The sequence below is a fragment of the Zeus faber genome (assembly GCF_960531495.2).
Source record: "Zeus faber genome assembly, chromosome: 2".
Lineage (NCBI taxonomy): Eukaryota > Metazoa > Chordata > Actinopteri > Zeiformes > Zeidae > Zeus > Zeus faber.
The window spans coordinates 15,194,646-15,219,103 of NC_137189.1; the positions used below are offsets into that span (position 1 = coordinate 15,194,646).

The 24,458-nt window shown below is 42.5% G+C and overlaps 1 protein-coding gene across 5 annotated transcripts in view; it reads left to right on the forward strand.

The window, feature by feature from the left end:
• Positions 1-13,485, forward strand: part of utrn (utrophin) — a gene marked incomplete at its 3' end in the record, with an annotated part of 307,813 nt that extends 294,328 nt beyond the window's left edge. For all 5 annotated transcript variants that reach the window (XM_080024447.1, XM_080024442.1, XM_080024445.1 and 2 more), the window contains 6 exons: positions 3,937-4,098; positions 6,009-6,249; positions 8,993-9,068; positions 9,267-9,353; positions 10,093-10,118; positions 12,119-13,485. In XM_080024447.1, coding sequence (XP_079880573.1) covers positions 3,937-4,098; positions 6,009-6,249; positions 8,993-9,068; positions 9,267-9,353; positions 10,093-10,118; positions 12,119-12,127 — 601 coding nt within the window. The remainder of the gene's footprint in view (positions 1-3,936; positions 4,099-6,008; positions 6,250-8,992; positions 9,069-9,266; positions 9,354-10,092; positions 10,119-12,118) is intronic.
• Positions 13,486-24,458: the final 10,973 nt, after the last annotated feature.

A 24,458-nucleotide genomic window follows, 5' to 3' on the forward strand; every position in this document is an offset into this window, starting at 1 on the left:
CACTGAGCATCGCACTCTGCGGAGCAGCTCCACAGTGGAGGGCGTGAGCGTAGCTCAGAGCAGAGTGATCTTTTTTCCCAAAAAAAAGCAAACTAAAACAAGTTTATACTGTCGATTTATTTATTTTCCTCAGTTTTCTAATTGAATGAAACAGAAAAAGCCCTGCGCGTAAGAGGGACACTTACGGGGTACCTGACTTACCGTGCCCACCCCACCAAAGAAAGAAGTTGTGCACCCCACCCCCCGTTTGTCATTGTTTAATTCGCACTCTGGTCGTAATTACCCACATTTCACACTTTCTTCAGAGACGTTCTCCACATGCTGAGACTCTTCCTCTGACCTTTCACCATTGCATTTCACCATCTATCCCTCATCGTTGTGTTCTTCCATACTCGACGATAGTGAGTATGGAAGGTCGCCTGCGCTGGCGCTCCGGTTGACTTTTGCACATTTTAGTATTTTTTCCATTTTTATCATAATGTACGCCAAAAAAGCATCAGCAGTTACCTCATACGACCGCGATGCATTTCCCTAAACGAGCAACTTTGGGACTTTTTATCCGTGGAAGCAGAGTGGCCGGCGGAAATCCTACGCGGGAACACTCTCAACAACAACAAAAATGGAGCCGCTGTTCCACGAGCGGGCCCACGGAGGAAGCACCGAGGTAAACGAGGCGGCATTCGGGTCAGAATGAGGACGCAACCTTACCGTCCACCTCTGCCAAGCATCCTTCTTGCCAACGTCCAGTCCCTGGAGAACAAGATGGATGAACTTCGAGCAAGGATTAAATTCCAACGAGACACGAGGAACTGTTGTGTCCTCTGTCTGACGGAAACATGGTTGAACCAACTGGTGCAAGATGAAGCCATAGGTCCAGCCAAGTCCTTCTCCGTGTTCCGCGGCGACAGAACGGGGGAGTCTGGGAAATCCAAAGGTGGAGGCGTCTGCCTAATGGTAAACAACCGCTGGTGTAACCCCAAAAACACCAAGTTTCTCTCCCACTCCTGCTCGCCGAACCTGGAACAGCTGACCATCCTATGCCTTCCATTTTATCTCCCCCAGGAATTTAACACGGTGATCATTACAGCCGTTTATATCATGCCACTTTAATGCACATATCTGTATATACATAATTGCCTATTCCATATACATAAGCATATTCCTTCTATCTATTCCATTTTATCTCATTTTATTTTATTGTATTTTATTTTATTCTATATATATTTTTTTTATTCTATAAGTATTCGACTTACTGTATTACGTTTTAGGAGTCAGTTAGTTGGTCTATTAGAAAGACATATTGTGTGGTATCACCGGGTGCGTTGCATTACATTTCACTGCATATATGTATGAAAGTATGTATATGTATGTGACGAATAAACCTCTTGAATCTTGAACATCCCATAGACTCTGATTTGTGAATCCCTGCCACAGTGCACACCCGGCTTCATTCCCATGAGTCCCCATTTCTTCCCTCTTAATAATACCTTTCCCTCCATCTTCACGGTCCTTCTCCCGCTGCCTATAAAGTCCTACCACCTCTTCCCGCTGCCAGGGTCCTGGTTAATTGGTCACTCGGTAGCGGGCAAAACAACCTTCCCCCACCCCCCCATTCCTGTTTCCCCTCGCTACCCTTCCTGACAACACTGCTACCGATTTTCTTATGGAGTCTTTCAGCAGGAACTAAGCCCTGTCCTCCGCTTCCCTGCCTTCTGGTCGGTGTATATACCCAGGATTTCTGTCGAGTTTCCTTTTGGTTTTCTGCATCTTAAGAAGCTGCTGTGTGAAAATCCCACTTCCCATCTCAAGCTCAGAGGTTCTTAGTGCCGTATCCTGATGGCTCACCACTTCGTCCTTGGTGAAATGACAGATAGCTGCGTGTGTCTTACGTGCATGCATGCCCATGACGCAATGCGATGCTGGCAACGGTGACAGTTCAGACAGGCAGGAAGGATGTTATGAATCTCTGACTCGAAGGAAAAAAAATCTGCTGTAGCTAGAACAAGAGAGCCGTTCGAAAGCTAAAAATATATATTTGTATTTAAAGGACCTCACTGATGTTATAACTCCAAAAACAAAGGGCTTCCTTCTCTTTCGGATGGAACTTGTGTGTTAATCAGCAGGTTTACAATTCCTTTCACCTGCACTTTGCAGTGGCACAGCTCTTTTTGGTTTATCATTAAAAAGAAAAAACAACCTTCAAACATAACAGAATGAATTCGAGCTTTCACAATAAACGTTTGAAAGAGGTCCCAGAATGCTGCGACATTAGCACAAGGAGATTGGATGTGATTGTATCTTCTCAAGTGAATGCCATTGAAAGACCACATCCGCTGGCGTTGTCTCCACAGCCCACTCCCCATGGTCCTTGGTTATTAAATGGTATTTGATTTCTGCAGAGGGACTAACTTTTTGTAGCTATCGTCAATATGCGAGCAGTGGTAAAGGCAAACCAACACCAACAAGAAGATAGATGTTTCTCCTCTACAGTGCAGTTTGAGAGCACTTTTTCCCTAAAACATGTTCTCCAACTTGAGTTCATCCAGAGGGAATATAACCCAAACCTTGGCATTTACGTTGGCCTTGCATAGCGTTCAGCATTACAGCGAAAACCCTTGATTGTCATTGAGCGGGATTAATGATAATTTGATACTCCACGGGACAAATTAGCAAAAGCAAACCCACCTTGTCTCGGTTTGTGCTCTTTTTAATTTGGAAGATCAGGTGAGTGTTGATGGGGAGGCAAAATGTATACAGGGAAAAAAAAAGGTGAGATGAAACTGTCAACTGTTAAATTGGCACTGGTAATGTAAGCCACATCAGGAATGGGTAGAATTTTTCCAAACATCTTTCCATTTACATATTGTGTTGCTTACGTTGTGCTTTAGAACAAAGGAGGAAGCCTGACTTTGGCATGACCTGCCACTCCCCATCACATCATCCAAATAGAACACACACACACACACACACGCACACACACACACATGCACATGCACATGCACAGATACCACCTGGAGCCATCTCTTTTTCTCCTTTCCTCCCTCTTCATTCTGTGCCAAGATTGTTCTTGTTCCACAGATGGTTGGGACTGACAGATCTGTGTTCCACTGGGGGGGGGGATTGTGGAGCTCACCAGTGTAGCAGGCTTACAATAGCTTAAGATCTTACACGGCATCTCTGCTACCCAAATCCCTTTTATAGCTCCAGCTTCGTCTTTGCGCTCTCCCTAATCCCACTTTTCACTTTGTGAATGGGGAGTCTCCGATATGAGCTCATCAATAAGCAACAAAGAGCAAGCAGTGGCAGCTCTTCGATAACTTCACACGAGTTGGTGACACCACACCAGCCTTCATCCATTCTTGTTCAGAGTGGTCAGGGTCACTATAGGGTCAGGGTGCTCGCTCACTTCAACTCTTCCTCAGAGGAAACATTTGCTGCATATTGTTTGTCAAATTCTTAACGCCTCTGCCCACTCTTTTGTTGGAAGTTATTCCAAATTATATTTCATGAATAGTCATTTGTCATCTGCAATAACTTTGGTGGGGTGAATGGGCTGGGTCGTCTTTCATGCTGTTGCATTTTATTTCACTCAACACATTAAGCAGTGATTCCCAACGTGGGATTCTTAAAGAAGCTCCACGGAGTCCCCAGCAAAATGATAAATAGTTTTACTTCAATATTCAACATCAGTACCGTTGGCATAATTAGAGAATAACTGTTTTCATCGTAGTTTCACTGTTCTCTTCCTAACTATTGTATGGTCAGGTATGGAAGTTTGGAATAAATCATATCTATCAATAAAAATCTCAGATTTTGGGTCCCAAGAGACAAAATCTTATAAATTGGGTCTGTGGCGTAATGCATGTATAATTGACGGTCCCCGATATGGAAAAAGGTTTCACTGCATTAAGTACTTGAAATATTTCTTTCTTCTAGGGACGATGAGCACGCCCTGATCCTGCAGTACTGCCAGACGCTGGGGGGTGAGTGTTCCCCCTGTAGTCAGCCCCAGAGCCCAGCCCAGATCCTCCAGGCCGTGGAGAGGGAGGAGCGGGGTGAGCTGGAGCGAATCATTGCCCGCCTGGAGGAGGAGCAAAGGTAGGCGATTGGAGGACGGAGTGACAACACACAACTCACACAGCAAAGATTTTACTACAGAAAAGATAGAATTTAACTCTGACTCTGATGATGTTACTTTTTCTTCTTGAAGGTTTTTCTGATGTTGGTTATGATGGAGGCCTGTTCCATGACTATGAACAAATAGTGGCTTCTACTAAATATGTAATGTGAAAGACCCTGTTCATCCCAGCCTGTCAAATTAAACATGCCATTCCCATTGTTATTTCTTCAGTGTGTATAAACATGTTTGCCGTCTGGATTTGCACTCAGCATGTTGCTTTTAATCTCACCCTACACCCTTTGTGTCACACTACAATGTGCCGTACGTCCACCCAAGCACACCTCATCGTCTCAGACAGTTTCACACAGGCTGAGTCTATCCAGTTTGATTAGTGGATGCTGCTAGAGCGATATAAAGATATAACATCGGTCTGACACACGCATATATATATATATATACACAACACACAAACCCAGGTTTACTGCCAGGCTCATAAACTCCAGTTTTAAGTAAAAGTAATGCTGCTTTCCGCTCTAAACCGAAAAAAAGGGTGACAGGGAGAGCGGGAGATATGACAGCGGGCCCTTTTTGTGCTTGTCCATCCACTGCAAATGGCATTTAAATCGGCAAGCAGAACGCAGAGGTAATCACAGCTGTCGTGTTAGCAGTTCGGTGCCCTGCTGGGACGTCTCAAGAGGCTTAGTCTGGTGAGACCAGGCTTCTCTTGTTCTGTTTTAGCGGTCGACTGATATGGGTTTTTCAAAGGTTAGTGCCAGTATTTAGAGAACAGGACCGCCGATGGCCGATATATAATGCCGATAACATGTTTTTTTTTTTTGTTTTGTTTTGTTTCTGCATCTGAGATTTAATTTAATTCAACACTGTTATTGTCTGCATTGTTTCTGTTTGAAGTGCATGTATTTTAAATAAAAAATCTAAACAAAATAAATGACAACAGGTAATCAAAACACTGAACACACTGAACTTAAATAAAAATTATGAATGAAATATAAATAATAATTATGAACAATATATTGTTAATAAAGAGAAAGTTGAGTCTCCCTGTTACAGAAGTGCAGGATTTATTGTTTACATGTGAAGAATTTGAATCAAAACATCCAGTTTTAACTATAAGGCCTAAGCAACGGAAAGCGATGGGGAGACATGCGTGACGCAACTCGGGACACACAGGGTTATTTTGTACCCGGGAAAGTCCCTTTACTCAGTCGTGTTTGAAAATGTTGTTTAATACAAGTACAAAACACACTACAATAAAAAATAATTAAAATAAAAACAGAGGAGAACCGGCACAGAAACGCACGCATTGCGCAGCGCTGTCTGGAGGAGAAAAAAAAACTCCACTCCAATTCTCTTAGTTAGGTTTACATTTTGCCTCAAATGCAAAGTATTTTCAAACAGCACTCCTGCTGTTTTCTGAGGTGTGTGCGTGCGTGTGTGTGTGTGTGTGTGTGTGTGTGTGTGTGTGTGTGTGTGTGTGTGTGTGTGTGTGTGTGTGTGTGTGTGTGTGTGTGTGTGTGTGTGTGTGTGTGTGTGTGTGTGTGTGTGTGTGTGTGTGTGTGTGTGTGTGTGATAGAGTCAACTTGCTGTCGGACAGAAGAGAGTGAGAAAGCGCAGCTGGTATTGGTATATCGATAGTGCGGAAAATGAGTAATGAAACATTTCAAATATTCACAATCAACATGTAAAAATGTACGTAGACATTTTTTGTTTATCAGCCCTGTGAGCACAGACCGATTATCGATGCTGATTATCTCAAAATGCCAAATATCAGCCTGATTAATCAGCTGACCGAATAATCGGTCAATCACTAGTCTGTTTATTCAGGACACCGAAGCACAACACTGTGCTTTAACCCCTTCTCTCCCAGGACGCTACAGAGGGAGTACGAACACCTGAAGGAGCAGCACAGCCAACGCGGGACCCCCGCCGGTGGCTTCTGGGACCCCGATGGACCCCCCGGATCCCACCTTGACGAGGCGGACCTCCTCGCCGAGGCCAAGCTCCTGCGGCAGCACAAGGGCCGGCTGGAGGCGCGCATGCACATCCTTGAGGAACATAACAAGCAGCTGGAGTCGCAGCTCTGCCGTCTGAGGCAGCTGCTGTACCAGGTAGGACACAGAGATGTAACCTCTGGTCATAGCAGCAGTCATCGATGACTAGCAAGACCACCCACACATACTGAGACCACCCACACATAATGGCAGTTGACGCAAGCATTGCACACTTTACAGAATGGTCATGAGTAACAAGGACAACCTTTGTATGGAGAGTTTCTCTACTTTTTCCAAGAACTTCTTTACAAGAACATTTTCAGTCTCGGTCTCCACCATCAGGGCATTTATGAATGGTGAATATGATGCATAATTGTAAAGTTCTATTGGGTCCTCTAGACTGGCAATTGCGCTGAATCAAATGCAGTCCATTTACCATTTACAGCTCACAATGTAAAAAATGTCGGCCAAGTTCAAGCAAGGCTTGTGGTTCTTCAGTACAGTAGGCCATCTTTGGGTCTCAGTCTTCAGCAGTGGTTCTCAATGTGGGGGCCCTCGAATTTCCCTTTTCCACCAAGGAATTTTGAGGGCCCAGTTCAGATCCGGTGCCTTATCTCGAAGAATTATTAGAACTATTATTAGAATGCACAAGCTGCAAGCCCTGGCTCATAGAGCCCACCTGCTGCCGGAGCCCCCAGTTTTCAACATTCACTACCAGATTGTCCCAGTTTTCACCACAATTAAAATTGTAATAATAATATTATACTTGTTTTCAGAGCTTACATACAGTAGACGTTTATCATGTTCTGTCCCACTCATTACCAAACCCATTTAAAAAAAACAAAAAAACAGTGCACCACGAAACATTAGTGATAATAATAATAATGGTTCCCCAGCCTAATGAAAACGCATATTTTGCGTGACATAATGGCGTGGCTCACTAGCCCATTTTCCCGTCTAAAAGCAATCCGGTACAGGTGAACCGGCATTAGCACCAGCCCAGAACCAGAACTCGGTTCACGCTGGTGGAAAAGGGGTTAAAGAGGTTCCAGGGGGTCTCTGGGTTCCAAGTGGAGAACCACTGGTCTACAGGTCACAAAGTTCTGCTGCTTGGGGCGGCCTAACAATAACCCATCAATAACACATTATTTTAACTCATTGGCAAGCAAGTGCACCTACCAACCAAACAAACATTTTATTCAGTTTCCCCTTCCTTCAAGCGGCTTGTTTAAGTCAAATTATCTCATAATCACGTCATTACCATCCATCTGGGGTGTCAGCGCCCCTCACCGGCTCCCTCCATCAATAACTTTGTGCCTTACCAGGGCTGTATTGCATTTGCAGAGCCCCAAAAACACTCCTCGAGCCAAACAAATATCTGAGCCGACCAATCAGACAGAGCAAACACGGGCCAGGTGTTGGTTTATGCATTGATAACTCATAACGCTGCACTAGGAAGCACTTGCACCACTTGCAGATTTATTAAGGGAGCTGATGGCAGATTTACATATTGACAGAAACTAAGGATTTTCCAAGGATTAATGTATTTTCATTGGTCAATCACAGCTGCCACGCTACTTCTCTACTCCTTCAATGAAATTGGATCAAAAGCGAACATATAGCCCTGGTTGGTCTTTGATGCTTAATTTAACAGCTAGACCCTGGCAAAAAAAAAACTAAAAACTCTGACATTCTCATGTCGTGTTTCATTTTCTCCGGGAAGCTCAGAATTTAGGTCCCCAAAGCCCCTGGCAGTCCCGCCACGCCGCAGAATGGTTTCAGGTTGGCACGACGCCAACCGATTTGATTCACACCCCCCTGAGTTTCGACCGCAGCCTCGACCCATGCTATTCTAAGACGGGCCTCCAGACACTGACCACGCTCCATAGACGTTTCCAGCACATTGGCCTTCACCAGTGCCAAGGGGGGGTGGAGGGAGAGAAATTGAGGAGTTACAACTTCACACATTAAAAGCAATAGGCAATAATGACAAAGTAATAGTGTTTAATTGAAAAACAAAATGGCAATATACAATTAAACAGTAAAACCTAAAATGAACAATCAACAAGAGAAATACTAAAACAAAACATTAGCAATATATGATAAACTTAAAAACAAACACTAAACAAGAAAAATATCCTAAGATTAAAAAACTGTAAACATTGAATAAACCAAAAAATAAATGAAACAAGAAAAATGCAAAAATTCCCATTCTGACAAAAATTTGGAAGTTGTGTGTTTGCATAAATATATATACAATGAAAACTACATATGCTGTGTATTATACTGAATGGAGGAAGAAAATGTGGGAGAACTGTAGCAGGAAAATCCAGAGGAGCTGCAGAGACTTGACAGAGAAGAGATGGAGAGAGACGGGAATGAGAGAACAGAGAACATTGATTTGTGTTTCCTTTCCTGAAGCCGATGTGAGACTCAGATTTGCAGTGAATGTCACTGAGTTTCGACAGTCAACGAGAGTTTCTCCACAAACCCTTACAGCTCATTGGCATTCCATCAGGAGCTGGCTCTCGTATGTTTTATCTGAGTGGATGGTTTGGGGGGAGGGGTTCTTCTCCCTCAAATTACTAATTTGCTTTGGACAAATTGCCTGGTTCATCAAATATGAAGCCTCGTGAGATCGTAGTTGTTAAGCGTGCTGTGGTGAAATGCCGTCACATTTCAAAGGGATATGACACTTGTTTTACTGTTTGCTTTGGCGCCAAGCTTCACTTGTACTTTGTGTTTGTCAGGATTATATCACTCCACAGGTGAATCGGTGAATTATATTATCTCACACAAATTTGCCATCCATGAAGTCAGAGTATATAAACAACTTTTTTTTTCTTTCTGTTTTCATCAGCCAGAGTTGGAGTCAGGGGTTAACGGGGTCTCCACCCCCAGTGTGCAGGAACTAGGACCACTTAACGAAAACTCAGGTGAGACACACACACACACACAGATCTTCATACATGTCCATTATGGGACCCCTAACACATCAGCAGAACCTTTGCAGAAAAGGTGGTGTCATCTACATATCACAAAATATTAACGTCTTAATCTCACCGTGTAAATAAACATATTCACAGAAATTCAACGTGTGTGTGCGTGCGTGTGTGTGTGCGTGTGTGCTGCAGACGAGCTGCTGGGCCCCCACAGCAGCAGCAGCTCTGACCTGGCAGATGTTATGGAGCAGATTAACAACAGCTTCCCTGCATGCAGTCGTAAGTTACCTCCTCTTTCGTATCCTCTCCTTCCTCGCTCGCTGGGACACGCTTTGCCTCGATTGAAGATCCTTGTTTACGATTGTTTGTTTACTTTGTGGGGTCTCTCAAGATGTAAACATGGCATACAGTAAACAAGGTCTGTGGCAAAGGGGAGAGAGTTGAAAGGAGAGAGAGAGAGAGAAAGCAATAGAGAATGACAGAGGAGAGAACAACGAGGGAAAGAAAGAGGCATAGACGCCGGGGACACATGAAGAGGTGAAGAGAAAAGCAGCAGAAGACAGGAAGAAAAAGAAAGGAAAAGGCAGAGAATTGCCAACTTGAGGGTGAGGGGGGCCTGCTCTTGTGAAACCCATCAGCCACACACCAGAATACTACGTATCTATAAACACTGTATTTTATATGAGTCATTGAAAAATTAACCCTGCAGGGTTTTAACTGTTTTTAAGAAGCGCTGTATAAACCCTGGGCTTTATTTTTGGAAAATATTTGAATCGCCAGAACTGACTGACGTTAAATGACGCGCTTTTATCAGAGTCGCATTTCCGATCAGGGATTCAGTTAAAAATCCATTTTAATCTGGCAGCGCTGCACATTTATTAGCATTAGCATTACTGCATGGCTTCAGGGCACAACGGCCCAGTGGTCTCTGTGTGCGTGCGTGCTCGCATATGTGGAATTGAAGTCTTTATTTCCAAGTGTTTTAACTAAACTGTTACCCCTTTGTTTCCTCCCACAGCCTCGAGCCTCTCTTCAAGACCACAGGTACGATAACATCACTGCTTCATTATAGATCACAACGAGATTATGCGTTAATGTTCATTCATCGTTGTTCCTGGTGGTACATTCTGCCAGTGTGTATTGGGTGGTCCAAAGTGGTTCCAATAAATATAACTGCCTCAATATCCTAGATATTTGCTAGGAGACTTAAAACCCCGTCGCTCCTTCCCCCTTTTTTCATTTTTACTTTCTCCTTTCACTTACCTTTCATGTACCTGGCACTTCTCTCCCCGACCCCTCCAGTTAAAGTAATTCGTAATGGTCGGGGCAGAGCAACGCGTTTTGCAGTAATTACGGCTCCTGTCACCGGAGAAAGCCCCTCTGTGGGCCCCCCAATCTGACTCACCCGTCCTCCCCTCGGCTAATGGAGCTCCCTGGAGATCCATTAGCCATCCGAGGGGACTGTGGTGCATTCTGGGGGCAGTGCTGGTGGTGGAAGCTGTTTTTGCCGACCTGTGTAAATGTCGAGCACCCATCCCATCGCCTACCTTCTCAAACCCCAACTCCCCATCGCTCCACATTAATACCCCTTCACGCCTCCTAAAACCACTTATTTTCGGGTCGGATCCATGTTTTTGTGAGGCAGACGTTTTACCGGCTGTTTTAGGCTGTTTATTCTCCCTTTGATTTTTTTTTTACCTCTCTTCTTACCATATTTAATTAGAAGTCATATCAAATTTGGGGATTATTTGGTTTTAATACGCAGTCTGTCTTCAGGGAAAAAAACAGGAAATAGTTGCTTTTAACAACATTTCACACCTTGGCCGAAAGAACAGATTTTAATTGTGATTCTGAGAACATGAAAGTACATTTTGTTATACAAGGAACATGAAGTGAGAATTGGTGCATTGCTGTGCAGACAACTAGCACAACAAAGCTTAGTGTGAAAGTGTGAAAAAGGACAAAAAGGTAAACAAATATACACAATACACGCACAAGATGAATTAAAGTTGAAGTGAGAGTATGATTGCTAGTGGGAAAAACATAACGATACAGGATAAACAAACATGTATACAATAATACAGGCATGGATAACTGAACGCATCGGTATAAAAGATTACAGCATCTACAGTTTAAGTTGCAATGTTATTACAACACTATCACATTAAATAATATAAGTAACACCTCAACTTACCTCCATTACCTGTTTATCCTCTTCAGTTGTCGTGAGGTGAGCAGGTTCAGACTGACAATCATTACGAAAACAGTGAACAATTTGCACCCACCCCACTCTTCAGCGTCGTACACCCTACAGGCGTGAGGAACTCTCGAACCCCATCTGCTGTGATATTTCTATTCCAGCAACTATGTTTTTCTTGATGGAACTGGAACGGGGGGGTCTTGTGCGCAAGAGCTGCTTTGAGACAACTCTGCTCAACAACACAACACAGATGCAGCTTGTTTTTGATCGGGTCTCCCCTTCCTTTTTAATGCTCCAACCCACTACAGCTTTCAACGCTGTACTCGAGAACCGTTTCCACCCGGTGATTCCTGCTGCGTGTCGTGGGATAAAAGCGGGGCGTTGGGTTTGAGATCTTGAGTAGGTTTTTGGAAGCTCCGATGATGCACACGTGTAGGTGCGAAGAGGACTTGTTCAGAGATGCCTACGCGCCTCTGGTTCTGTGAGTGCGTGTAGGCTGTAGCGATTAAAGGTTTGGCTCTTTTTTTGAGACTCTGCTCGCTAAGAGTGTCAGCGAGGGAGGACTCCGGTGAGTTGAGTCAGAGTTGGTACTGCACTGAGTTGTGAGTGGAATTCTCACATCAATGTTATTATTTTCTGTTTCGGTTTGCAAGTAGAAGACTCACTAAATCAAAACTTAAAGAGGCTGTGGGCTCACTCGCAAATGACAGTTTTTGTGTTTGTGACTCGCGAACGAAACTCTTGCTGGACTGACTCGATTCCTTAGTCATTTAAAAGATTTGTTCAGACAAACAAATCATTCCAAAAGGACCCTGTATCCATATTGTATTTTCCTGATTCGCAGGTGATGTGAGGACAGTAACTGCACATGGCACTGGAATGAAGGGACAGCAGCTGCCTTCAGTGAAGCCATTTCCAGCGTGATCTGAGCTCCTCCACTTCCAACGATGGCAGTACAAGCGGGCGGAGAGTCGGTTCCCCCCAACGCACCAAAACCCAAAGACACGCCGGACCAGAGGACTTAACTACTCGTACCACCTTGTAGTCTCGTACTATGCAAATCATGTACATTTAACAAACCTTAAAGATGCCCGAAACATTTGTAAGCATATGATGATTATTTAGGGGGCTTTGTATAGTGAATTATAAGAAAAACACTTGATTTTATCATCTATGTGGGGTAAGAGTGGACTTTCTTCACTTTGAATCAAACTGTTACTTTTTTGTTTAATTCCACTTATGTGTTCTGTTTTAAGCCCCACCCCATTAGCTGTCATTACAAGGGATGTAACAACAAGGTATGGGAGTGACTTGTTAATGAATGATAAGATCGTACCCCTTCCCTTCTCCCCAACCATTCTGCATGTCAATGTCAAATTCCCCCTTTAAAGCTTCAATGTGACTGTTGGCGTTGCCATGCCAACCGTGATTTGTTGACATATAACTCAACCCCTCCTGTGCCTATACAGTTGTCATTCCACACGTGGAAGGCAGTTTATAAAAAAAATGGTTGGATTGTGTATCAAAAATATGGTTTTTGAAAAGAGTATAACTATAATTTGAACCTAAAGTCATTGTGAATTTGGGGGTTTAGTTTTATATATGTATTAAAAAAAATAAAGTATACAAATGAATATGTTTCAAAAATCAGAAGAAAGCCATGATTGCCTTGCTACCTCAGAATCACTGACCGTTTAGTCTTGTTTTAACAGAACAACAAACCTGGTTTAGCTTTTGAAGCTTGTGCTCACTGTATCGTACACTGCAACAGGGAGATGGAGTTTTAAAACAAACATAAAAAAATAGTTGCTCTTACTGTATTTTTCTGTGGTTCTGCTGACAGGAGCTGACCCCCCCCCCCCCCCCCCCCCAACACACACACACACACACACACACACACACACACACACACACACACACACACACACCGTTATTTTAATCTGTCATCTGGTTTGTTCCACCTGCCTTCTAGCACTGGTCCCTCAGAGTCGTGTTGTTGTGCTATATTCTATCCTGTAAAAACTTGTGAGATTTAACAGCACTACTATAATAACCTCCTCCCCGTCGTGGATGAAAGAGATGGACGTTTAGGACGACCTGACATAAACTACCATTGCAGAATTGTCGTTTCACCTGAGGTATGTAGACTAGATTGACCACACTACGTGTACTATGGCTACGTTGTTTTATTCTAAATAAAATTTTTATAACAAGGAAGGCCTTCTCTGCTTATTTATGAGTCTTGGGGGTTCGTATGGTATGGGAACATGGTTGCTTACAGTATTTAACAAACAAACACCTGGAGACAGAGTAGTGGTGGGAAAAGGAGTCATACCATTGGACTAACAAACAACAAGCTACATAAGCAAAAATACAAACTAAAAATAAGAACATTTTCTTTATTAAATTTGTTTTATTTTCCCCACTATCTGACCAAACGCAGTGGTGTTATTTTCCAAATCCACGGAAACTCAGCTCAAATGGAACACAACATAAATATGGCTAGATGATGCCAGTCTAAAACTCCGCAGGGTTTCATAAATAATGTAACGCGAGTTATCCTACTCATGACTCATCTGCAGGCGCTGCATGTAAATCCATCCCAGACATCCCATTCCCCTGTAGGATAAAAATAAGCCTCATTACCTGCAAAATCTGCCGCCTTGTCCTCGACATCAGCGCCGTTCATCAGGAGAATTGATCGCGCAGCCAGAGGTTGTGTAATTATTGTGTGTGGGTGGTGACATGCCAAGCTCCTAAACGATGATGAAGGTAGTTATTAGCATCCTTCTCTTCCATCCTGCTGGTTTGATCCTATCCCAACCCTTTTCCCCGAACATCTTGGGTTCAATATATTAACTATTCCACTCACCTTTTGAATCCGTGATGCCCATTTACTCCTTAGGAAAGATTTTTTACATTAACTTTACATTGCATTTAGCAGACGCTTTTATCCAAAGCGACTTACAATTATTCAAACACCGACGGATTTTCACGATATTGGTTGTCCAGTTGTTGATTGCTAATTGATTATGATAACTCAGGTGACGCAAGAATGTAAAAATCGACTCATTCTAAAAACTTGTCAAGTTCTAGTCCTATTGAATTATCTTCCAACAAAAAAAAATGCTATTGTTGCTCTCTGCACCTTTACTTTTTTTATTTTTGGGACTTCTCTGGGCATAACAGAAACTTCCTGTATTAATGGCAAAATCCTATCTTAACTCAAGTTGAGAATTTGACTATTAGAGTCATATTTAAGAATAGCCTGTGTTAGGAATCCTATTTTAGGATAGCTCTGAACCAGTCCAAAAGTAAAAAAAACAACCAAAGGCGTTGAAAATAGCAGCCAGACAACTTCTGATCTCTACATGTATGGAAGATGTAATTTTAATGATAGAAAGGTTAATTAAAACCTTAGGAGGATGTTCTTAACTTCCATGACATTTGTGTCTGCCATTGCAATAGAGTACGTCGGCTCTTAGTGGTGGGCGTTCCGATTCCATTCAGAGACACAAATCATTTGATTCCGTTCACTGAAAAAATTCATTCACCGATTCGCTCACCAATTTCCGATGATTCTCACGACTCTTATTGCAGTGGATTCGTTCAGTGAGTCCTCCCCGCATCCGTCCGTGCAGGAAGGCTGCTGGTGTGTAACGATGTTAAAAGAAGTTTGACACTCCACTTCGTTGCCCCCAATTATGGTCTGGGCATAGGCTACACATTTTTAAGAAATGCATTTGGCCATTGTTAGTTTGTGCCTGATTACAATGCACATGTACTGCACTGATTTACTACAGACTTTTAACTATGGTGACCAGACGTCCCGGTTTTGAGCTGTGCGTCCCGACAGATTAGGGCTGTCCAATCCGATTCAGCTTCTCAACGCAAATAAGCAATTCAATTCTATTAAGCTAAGGGGAAAATAAGGTTGCCATCCATCCTGTAGAATATGTAATCATCCTCTGTTTGACACTTAAATCTTGCATCCCATTTTGAACCAATACGGCAACTAAATCTAAACTATCTAAAATAAGAATATAAAATAAAAGTATTTTAATGAATCATTTACCCTGACAAAGATATTACTTTGACTTAAAAGTCAATGTTGTCAAGTGTAGGTGGGATCATGCATGTATAACGTTGACACGATACTGTTTGCAGTGCACAAACTAAAATAACAGCCTCCTGACTAAAAGAACTTAAGAGGGAATCAATGAACAAATCTAAATAACCAAAAGAACTGTAGGAAACAGTTCTGAACTATTTCTGCCAGTTCTTTAGCTACATTCATTGACGAGGATTGTTCATTCGGTCAAACGACCTCTAGCAGTAGCTTTTGGTGGAAGGCGGAGACTGAAATTACTACTCGTTTTGGAGGAAGATTCAGTTAAATTAGTTCACTTAAAAGATTTGGTGAAAAATAAATCATTCGCAAATGACGCAACACTATCAGCTAGATAGTGTTCAGAGTTAGCAGCCCTAACTCAGAGAATTGGAGCGGGTTTTTTTTGTTTTTCCTCCAGACAGCGGTGTGTGCAGGCTCCCATGCCTGTCTTTTTATTTTAGATCTATTTGTTTTTGTTTGTTTCCTACATGTAATTAACAAAAATTTTAAGGGACCGTCCATCCTGTCCATGTAAACTGTCGGGCACGCCTCCCTGTTGCTATGGGACTTCATTTAGTAAAAATTGTTTTTTGTGTAAATACTTTACTTGTAAATAATAAATTCTGCACTTCTGGAATGGGGAGACTGCATTTGCCACATTACATTACGTTCTGCGTAGATCAGATCTCTGAGAAAATAAATGATTCTCATAATGAATACTAATTTTGCAGTTGTTTATTGAGCATTAAGGAACATAATAGATTGTAAACTTGGAATGCGGCTGTAGTTTCTTGATGAATTTGATGTGTTGATGAAGAAGGAGAGACCGCTGACATTGACTTGAGTAAAATAATAGGTTTATTACAAAAGAACAGCATCAGACCAGACTTGCCTTGGACGTCCGGGAGAGAACCGAGCCGGATGGATTCTCTGTCGAATGAAATTCGGGCAGGTGCTTATATGCTTAACCAGAGACAACGTTGACCAACTGATTCCTCTACATAGGTCACCGTTCACATTTTCACCTCCCTTGTCACCAGGACCCCTGACAATGTGCTCTGTTTCTCTCTCTTGAGACCCCTGGCACCTTCTGTTAATAATTATCTTATACGATGGGTATTGTCTTGGGACGCCACTCATTCCAAGACACCTCACGGCCACTTACATGGTCTTCAAAATTGTAGATCCGACCCTTGAACCAAAACATTTACCAACCCCTGCCCTAGTGGCTCCATCGTATTGAATATCAAAGATCCACAACCAAGAACAATGCTTTGGTAACATTCTTGGGTGGAGGTTCCCTTTAGAGCAGTTCACAGATTAGCAAATTGCGATCCAGCTCCCTGAACTTTTTGTTGGGGATGCCGCAGCGTGACTTCCGCTAACGCTAATTAGTTTAGGAGGGAAAGCAGCCCGGCTGTTGCATGGTGAACTGGTTTTCTCTTAGCAACTCTCCCTGCGTTGCTGCGGTCGAGCCTTCCCACAACACAGTTCAATAATGCAACGGCTACCGAGAAGCAGCGCGCCCTAATTGCATCCAGGAAAACGGATTTAGATTCCTGGTCGAGATCAGTGGTTTTCCCCTCGGGGAGCCTACATTAGTCTTCCAATCCCACTTCTGCTGCGTGTACTGCAGGAATCTCATTTGTAAAGACAAATACATTTGGAAGTGATAAAGCGGTTGCAACCCTCAATGTCATGAGGGGTCGTCAGCTCATGGCCTACTTGACACCACGCATTAATACATGAATTAACTCATTAATAATATGCCAATTTTGTACTTTGGAAAATGTCTTTCAATTCAATGAGCTTGAGTTTTAGCAAGTCCATATAGAGTGTATACTACTATTTACATCTGTTGAGCTCTTATTTTGCTGTCAATTTCCATTGAAACTGGCCGGGTTGCCAGATAATTTTAACTACAACTGGCAGCAACAATGGCAACAATAGTTTCCTGTGCAAAGTGCCTTTCAGTATTACGTGAGCTTATATTGTAAAAATGGGTGAAGCCAGTTGTGACAAAACCTTATAGCGCCACACACACACACACACACACACACACACACACACACACACACACACACACACACACACACACACACACACACACACACACACACACACACACACACACACACACACACACACACACAATGTAGGACTGCAAACATTTTTCTTGTTCTGGATATGAGTCTCTCATGGGAATCCAAACAATGGCTAATCTGGCTAATTTTGCCGTCGTGTCCTCCCTGTCCTCCTCTTCAGCATCACCATCTGTTGTAAGTAATTCTCTTTGCTTTCAGTTAAAAAGTAAAATAGTAAAACAAAAATGGAGCTGCAGCCTGCAGGCGGACTACTCCTCCTCTGCTGTCCATCCACATGGTAGAAGCCTCAACTAAAAGGCCCCTGGGTTTGGGACCGCGTGCAAGCCTAGGCTCGTCAGGGTTGATAATGCTCAATGTTTCAACTTTTACACTGCACTCGTCCTTGCAAACCCCTTTTCCTCAACTGGGTGCCATGCAGAAGCGCCGCTGTCCCCTTTGATCAACGATTGGCAGGCGGTGGTGGAGCCGGGGCCTGCGGGCCGGAGCCCGAACTGGCACGCTGAGGTGCACAGAGCAGATGTAGAGGAGGGAAGAGGAAGGACCAGCCAAGGATGAAAGCTGGCTGGAGCACAGAAAAGAAGGAAGGGGGAGGGATGGAGAATGAGTAGGGAGTCCATATTCAGATGTAGGAAAAACTGCGCCAGCCACATCCTCGCGCATGTTCATAATATGAACATTTTGCGGCATTCGAGCCAGTCATAACTAACTATAGTTATGAGTGGCTCGAATGCCGCAAAATAAAGAGGGACACGGCACTGGGCTAGATGTGAACAGAATGTGTTGATTGATAAAAAAAAAAAAGAATGGGATAAAGTATCAGAGGGAAAGCTACGTGTTGTCTTGTGCAGTAGCACAGATACTGCCCGAAGCAATGGAATCTACACCACGCACCTCATACGATGTGAATGCCCTCCCAGAGCCACAACCTGCACATATATAACAAATTGGATGATAATGTCACAAAGCTCTCCGCTCCATAAACTCATCTCGCTTCACCACCTGACCGGAGGTTGTTGAACCTTGGCGTATCTGTGATGCGTGAACTATCTGCTACTTCCAGTAAAAGTCCATCGGTTTTTCACGAATTCCTTCTCCAAATGTAGATCGTTATGGATCAAACTCGAAAAATGCCAAGGAGAAAAATAATAACAAAAATCTGAACAATAACAACGGGAAGCAATATTAGGGAACATTGTTAACATTATTAATATTAGGGAATATTATAAGCATTATTATTATTACTAGTATTTTTAACAATATTAATATTATGGAACATTATCAGTATTATTAACATATAAGCATTATCAACATTATTAATGTTAACATTATTAGGGGTCCAGCCCGCAGGGATATTTGAATATCTATGTTCATCTTGCTCTGCTTATTTCAAGAATAAATCAGATTGTATGAAGTAACTCAGTACTTAAGTAGGCTTTTCATTATTTCCATCATTGTATTTTATTTTGTTTCTCTTGGAAAGCCCTTTGTGCTCTATGCTTGGCAAGTGCTATGTAAATAAAATTGATCATTATTAATTTATAACTTCAATCCCTATTTTGTTATGAATCTTTAACCCTAGCTGCCTGAAAACCAATCACTGAATAGTAGTCTACAATTTTGCCGACTGACAAATCTAGACTGAACTTTACATACCAAAATGTACGATTCAAAGTTAGAGTTGAATTTGCTAGAATTAGTAATTGCCGCTGACTCTTTTATCACACTATACTTTAGCCTCTACTACTAATATTTAGTGTTAATAAATGTTAACTGTTAATAAGTGCATAGTTAACTGCTAATAAATGCATACTAAAGTATCCTAACCTAACCTAAACTAAGTAACCTAATAAAAAACTACCACAGTTACCAGCCAGCAGTGACTAATATTTACATTTGAAGAATAATGTAACTTACATTATTGGGAGTTTTGGGCACTTAGGTTGTAATTAGGGGTGATGACGATTCCCATTCTAAAGTGAAAATCGATGGAATTGAGCATTCGATTTCTAACTTCGAAATCACAAGCAAGTTTGCAATTCTCCCCATATTTTTGTGGGTAATATTGTCCAACATGGATCTTAAATGCCAAGACAAAATAAATATGATCTGTCATGTAACATCATCTTCAAATAAACTGCCTACTGTATCGCTGAAGCAGAGCTTTGGGGGAGACGAGCCTCAGGTTAAGCTCTAGCTCAGGCGCAAGACCTCACAGCTTGTGCTTTCTAATAATTTAAAGGAAATGTCTGTTCCGATATAATAAATTATGATAGATTTTACAATGTGCCCACTTGATTGGTCCACTTGAGAGGGCAGAGCAGAGACCAGTAGCTTGTGAGAAGTGCCGGTACGTGCTCCATAAGAGTAGTTAACGTGATGGATATGATTTGGCTTGTGATGTAAAATAAGATAATAATGTTAAAAGGAACATGATGCTGGGATACGATGAGTAAAATTAGGAAAAAAGTCAGAGCGGACACAGACACGGAGGGAAAGAGAAGCATTTGCAATAGTTTATTTATTCTATAAAAAAAACATTATTTATAATGTGTTCAAAATATTTAATGCGACTGGAAAAAAGTATTTTTCTTTACAAATCAGGACTTGATTGTCTTGATCAGCCCACCCCCAAAATCTCAGCTTCAGTGATACAGTACGCAGTTTATTTTCAGATAATTTTGTTTAATTTTGTAAAGTTGCATTACAGTTCACATTTATTTTGATCCATGTCACTTAACGACCTACCTGTTTAACGACCGATCGGATCTCATCCAGCATCACCGTTCACAGTCTCAGTCTTGTTCCTGCAGCCTGTCAGTATTCACTACACTAGCGTTCGCAATCGCCACGCCCCTTTACTGTGAAATAACACAGGTCCTCGCTTATCGACCAATTTGCTTAACTACCTGGTCCTAGGAACGGAACTCGGTCGTTAAGTGAGGAGTACCTGTAGTAGGGCTGCCCTGTTGTGACCAAGAAGATCCAGACCTGGGCCAGTAAAAAGTCTGAGTAAAAAGATCTCTGGATGACGTTTCTATCTGTTCTAGCCTCAAAAACTTGGAAGAAAAAACACGGGAACTGAACAGAGTCAAATGCAAAAACATTTATTATGTATCCAAGCGTCAAGTACAGCAATATCAGTGGGTGGGGCTCTGGAGCCCAACTAACAAACTGATCTTTCGGACCTCCTTATATACCCAAGATCTCCTCCTTCGTCTCCTATTACATGTCCTGCCCCTTTCAGCACTGGGAACCAAACATAGTCTTGTTACTAGGGAGTTCTTCCCTGCCTCTTTCAGTGCAGGGAACCAATCATAGTTTTGGGGGTGTGCCTCACTGAACCAATCAGTCTTGTGGGATGAGAACCAATCACAGTCTTGTTACTGAGGAGCTTTTCCCTGATTCCTGGAAAGAGAGTTTTTTTCATGGTTCCTGGAATACGTGTGTCATATTTTATCATATATGGGCATGTTTCCTTTTCCTACTGGTGTTTTGTTCGGGCTTGTTTCCTGTCATGTTTCTTTGTCTTAACTGAATCTGGCTGGTGTTCTTTCTACGCCTGTTTTTGTAGAAGACTAAGCTATATCTGTTAATTTATGACTCCCCTAGTTTTGGGTTTTATAACATACTTTTTTTTTTTAAATGTATTTTAATACATATACCTTGAATATTGGCGGTTTACTATAACATGTAAACAGTATCTTGTCATGTGGGGGTTAATAATTAACCCCAACTGCGCCCTGAAAGTTGACGAGTCTAATCATCAGTCGGAAACCCATCAAATTGTCGTTTGATTTCCGTGCCCCAACAGTGTGGGGATGGGGTACAGAGGAACAACTCGTAGACTCGTAGATTATTTTCTTATAACGCATGGGGGGGTGGGGAGAGGGGGTGATCGGGGAAAAGTCACGGAGAAAGTGTCCCCATTACGCATGGTTTAATTTCATATGCATTTTTTCCAAAAGGAGACCTGAATAAAATAACCTACATCTAAAATAAATGCACACTGTTTAGGCGCGCCAATCACGAGCACCCTATCGCTGACACGTGCATCGCTAGTGCTATCGGAGAGGGAGACAAGTGTGCAAAATGTGCCCCAATCACTTCCTCTACGCATCCCCCCTTGTTATGGCGCCCTAGGCGGCCGCCTATCTCACCTAGCAGCAGGCATCGCCACAACCATCCAGCAGCCCAACAGCCAGGCTCCCCCTCCAAGCAGCCACCGCAGCAGCCAAGTCCGGCCACGCCATCACCAGTCAACGCAGCAGCCCGAGGCCCCATGCTCCAGAAGGGAGAAGGGGGCAGTCCGTCAGCGCCATGGTGGAAGGAAGCCAGCCAACCGTGCTGCTCCGGGTAACTCAGGTCTAGGAACTAGACAGTAACTCAGTATAGGAACCTTGGGTTAGAGTCTGTATTTTTAGGTATAGTAACACTTGGTCAGAGTCTGTTTTAAGCATTTATTTTAATTTTTATTCTCTCCTTGGTGGCGGGGGGGTGGTAGGCTTCAGCCAGGAATTCTTCCTGGCCTCAGTTTGGTGTTGGGGGTATGTGGTGGATGGGATGGCTTGAGTAGCCACACCTGATGCTCATTGGTTGGGCTAACGAGCATCAGGTTTAAAAACCCCATCCACACACTCATTGAGGATGGGAGCCTTGTGTCATGACATGTTCTATCTGCTCCTGGTTAATTCCACCTAGCCTAATTTCTACAATAAACTGGTGTTATCAACCCCCGGTTGTCTGTGTCTCTGTGCCGGGGGGCCCTGAACATGCCACTTGGGTGGTGTGTGGTGGCGAATCTGGTACAGCCCTAGCCCAAGAAATGTTAATAGTACTAATTTTTATTTAATATTTGAAATATCCCCTTTATACTTGTGGTCTGTATCCAAACTAAATGGCAACTTGTAACAGTGCTTATTTTACAAACCTTTTTTGTAGACTACTCTCTGATCTCTACATCAGAAACTTTCTGATGTAGAGATCGGAAGTAGTGTGAATATACTGAGTCTAAATCGGATGATCCTACATTCTGTATGCATTGGCTCCATTCGGCCCTCTCAATGACAATTTATTTCATAATGGAATCCAGATTGAAAATGTGTGAAACCTTTAAAGATACACCCTGGGCCATTTGTCCTGTGGTATCAGCATATTTTTTTCAATCATTTTCCAAAGGTGAGAGGACAAGAAAGGAGAGGTGGAGTATGCCTCTTAAGCTGTATCAATTATGTCTTAAATCACTTTAATGAAGTACATTTTGAGCCAGAGCAGTCACGACATCGCTGAGAACAGCCAAGATGAGACCGCTCACCCTGCACTAAGCTAAGGCTGCTAGCACCACACCTCAACACAGCACAACACTCCTACGTTCCACCCCACTCATTCTTCTGGGTCCTTTTCAGGTCATATTCTCTTCCGTAGTCAAGTTCATTCCAAGACTCAAGTAAATAAAATGAACTAGAAAGTGGAAATTAAACACACTCTCCACCCACAATGATGTCGTTTCAGCAAAAGCTTCTTCTGATTAATCATCCTCTGGAAGTCATTGAGGACATTATCATCTTATCTCCTGCATTTCTGGCTTGATTGTGATGACCAAGGGCTCTTTCAACAGATTAACTTTTTTTTTTAACTTACAATCATTTAACCGACTATGTATTTCCATTGCATATTTGAGTATTGTACAGTTGAATCAAGTCTGCTTTTCATGAGTCTGGTGTTGTTGATGGGTCAGAGACTTCAGAAAGATACTCAACCAAAACGATAAATAGTGCCTAATTTGAACATAATAGAGATCTGTCCAAATACTTTTGGGTTACCTAAAAAAAGGGGGTCTATGTATGAAAAGGGTTATTTTAAAATTCTGAAACCAATATTTGTGTAAATACTCTTAATACTCCTCGTCCAACATATACAGCAAAACACACATAGGCCTATATTGTTTACACCAGGGGTGTGCTGATTCTCCAAGTCCATGATTTGATTTGACTCTGGATTTTAAGGTCACGATTTGATTCAATTAAAAAAAAAATTTCAGCACTGATGGCTATGCCATCGTTAGACTATCGAGTCTTGATTTGTAAAGAACAACACTCTCAATAAGTAACTTTTATTTGAATAATAACAATTACAAATAACTAAAATATAAGAATATTTAAACAACACAGGGTTAAGAGCTTAAGCAAAACTAGACTTTAGAATAAAAAACAATAAATTACTTAGAACACTACTTTTAAGTTACTCACCAAAATGGTGAGTAACGCTGGTAGTAAAAGGCAAATTACTAACTGTAGCTCCGCACACAGCAAATAAAAAACATAGTTGTATTTTATTTACTCAGTTTCCTGCCGCTGCTGAGCTGTGGAGCAGATGGCAGATCACTCCTGAAAAAAATCACATCCATGTTCTCATGGCCCGGTGGCAAATATCCTGCGATCCAGAATGATTCCACGAGCTGGTGGTTGGGAATCTCTGCACTAGAGGACATTCCCTTGGTGATGGTCAGGTTTATTTCCCACTTTCATTGCCACATCTGTGGAATTACTGAACATTGTGCCAAAGGCGCACTCTCCTTGTACACACAGTGTAACACTGGGAAAAAGGGAGACGTGCCGGTCCGCTCGTCTCCGCCGTCTCCGCTTCGAACACAGTTAACGAGAATATTTCTCTCACAGTGTTCACTGTGCAACAAACTGGTTAAACTTATATTGAACTTTATTGTAATTTTTTTCTAATGTTCAAATTCTATTCGAATTTCGTTTCTGCAGCCTAAGTGCCAGGTGGGCGGGTGCAATGTTGAGCGGACCCCTATGGAGCCGCCCTGAGCTCTCCAAATTCCGTACCAAATTACGTGAAAGTCGGCTCAGACAGTCAGGCGAGCCACAGTCAACACCCTCCAGCGCACACTGCATTTGTTGTCCGGTGGATCTTGACCGCCCCAATGAGGTGACCATGTCGGAAAAAATTAC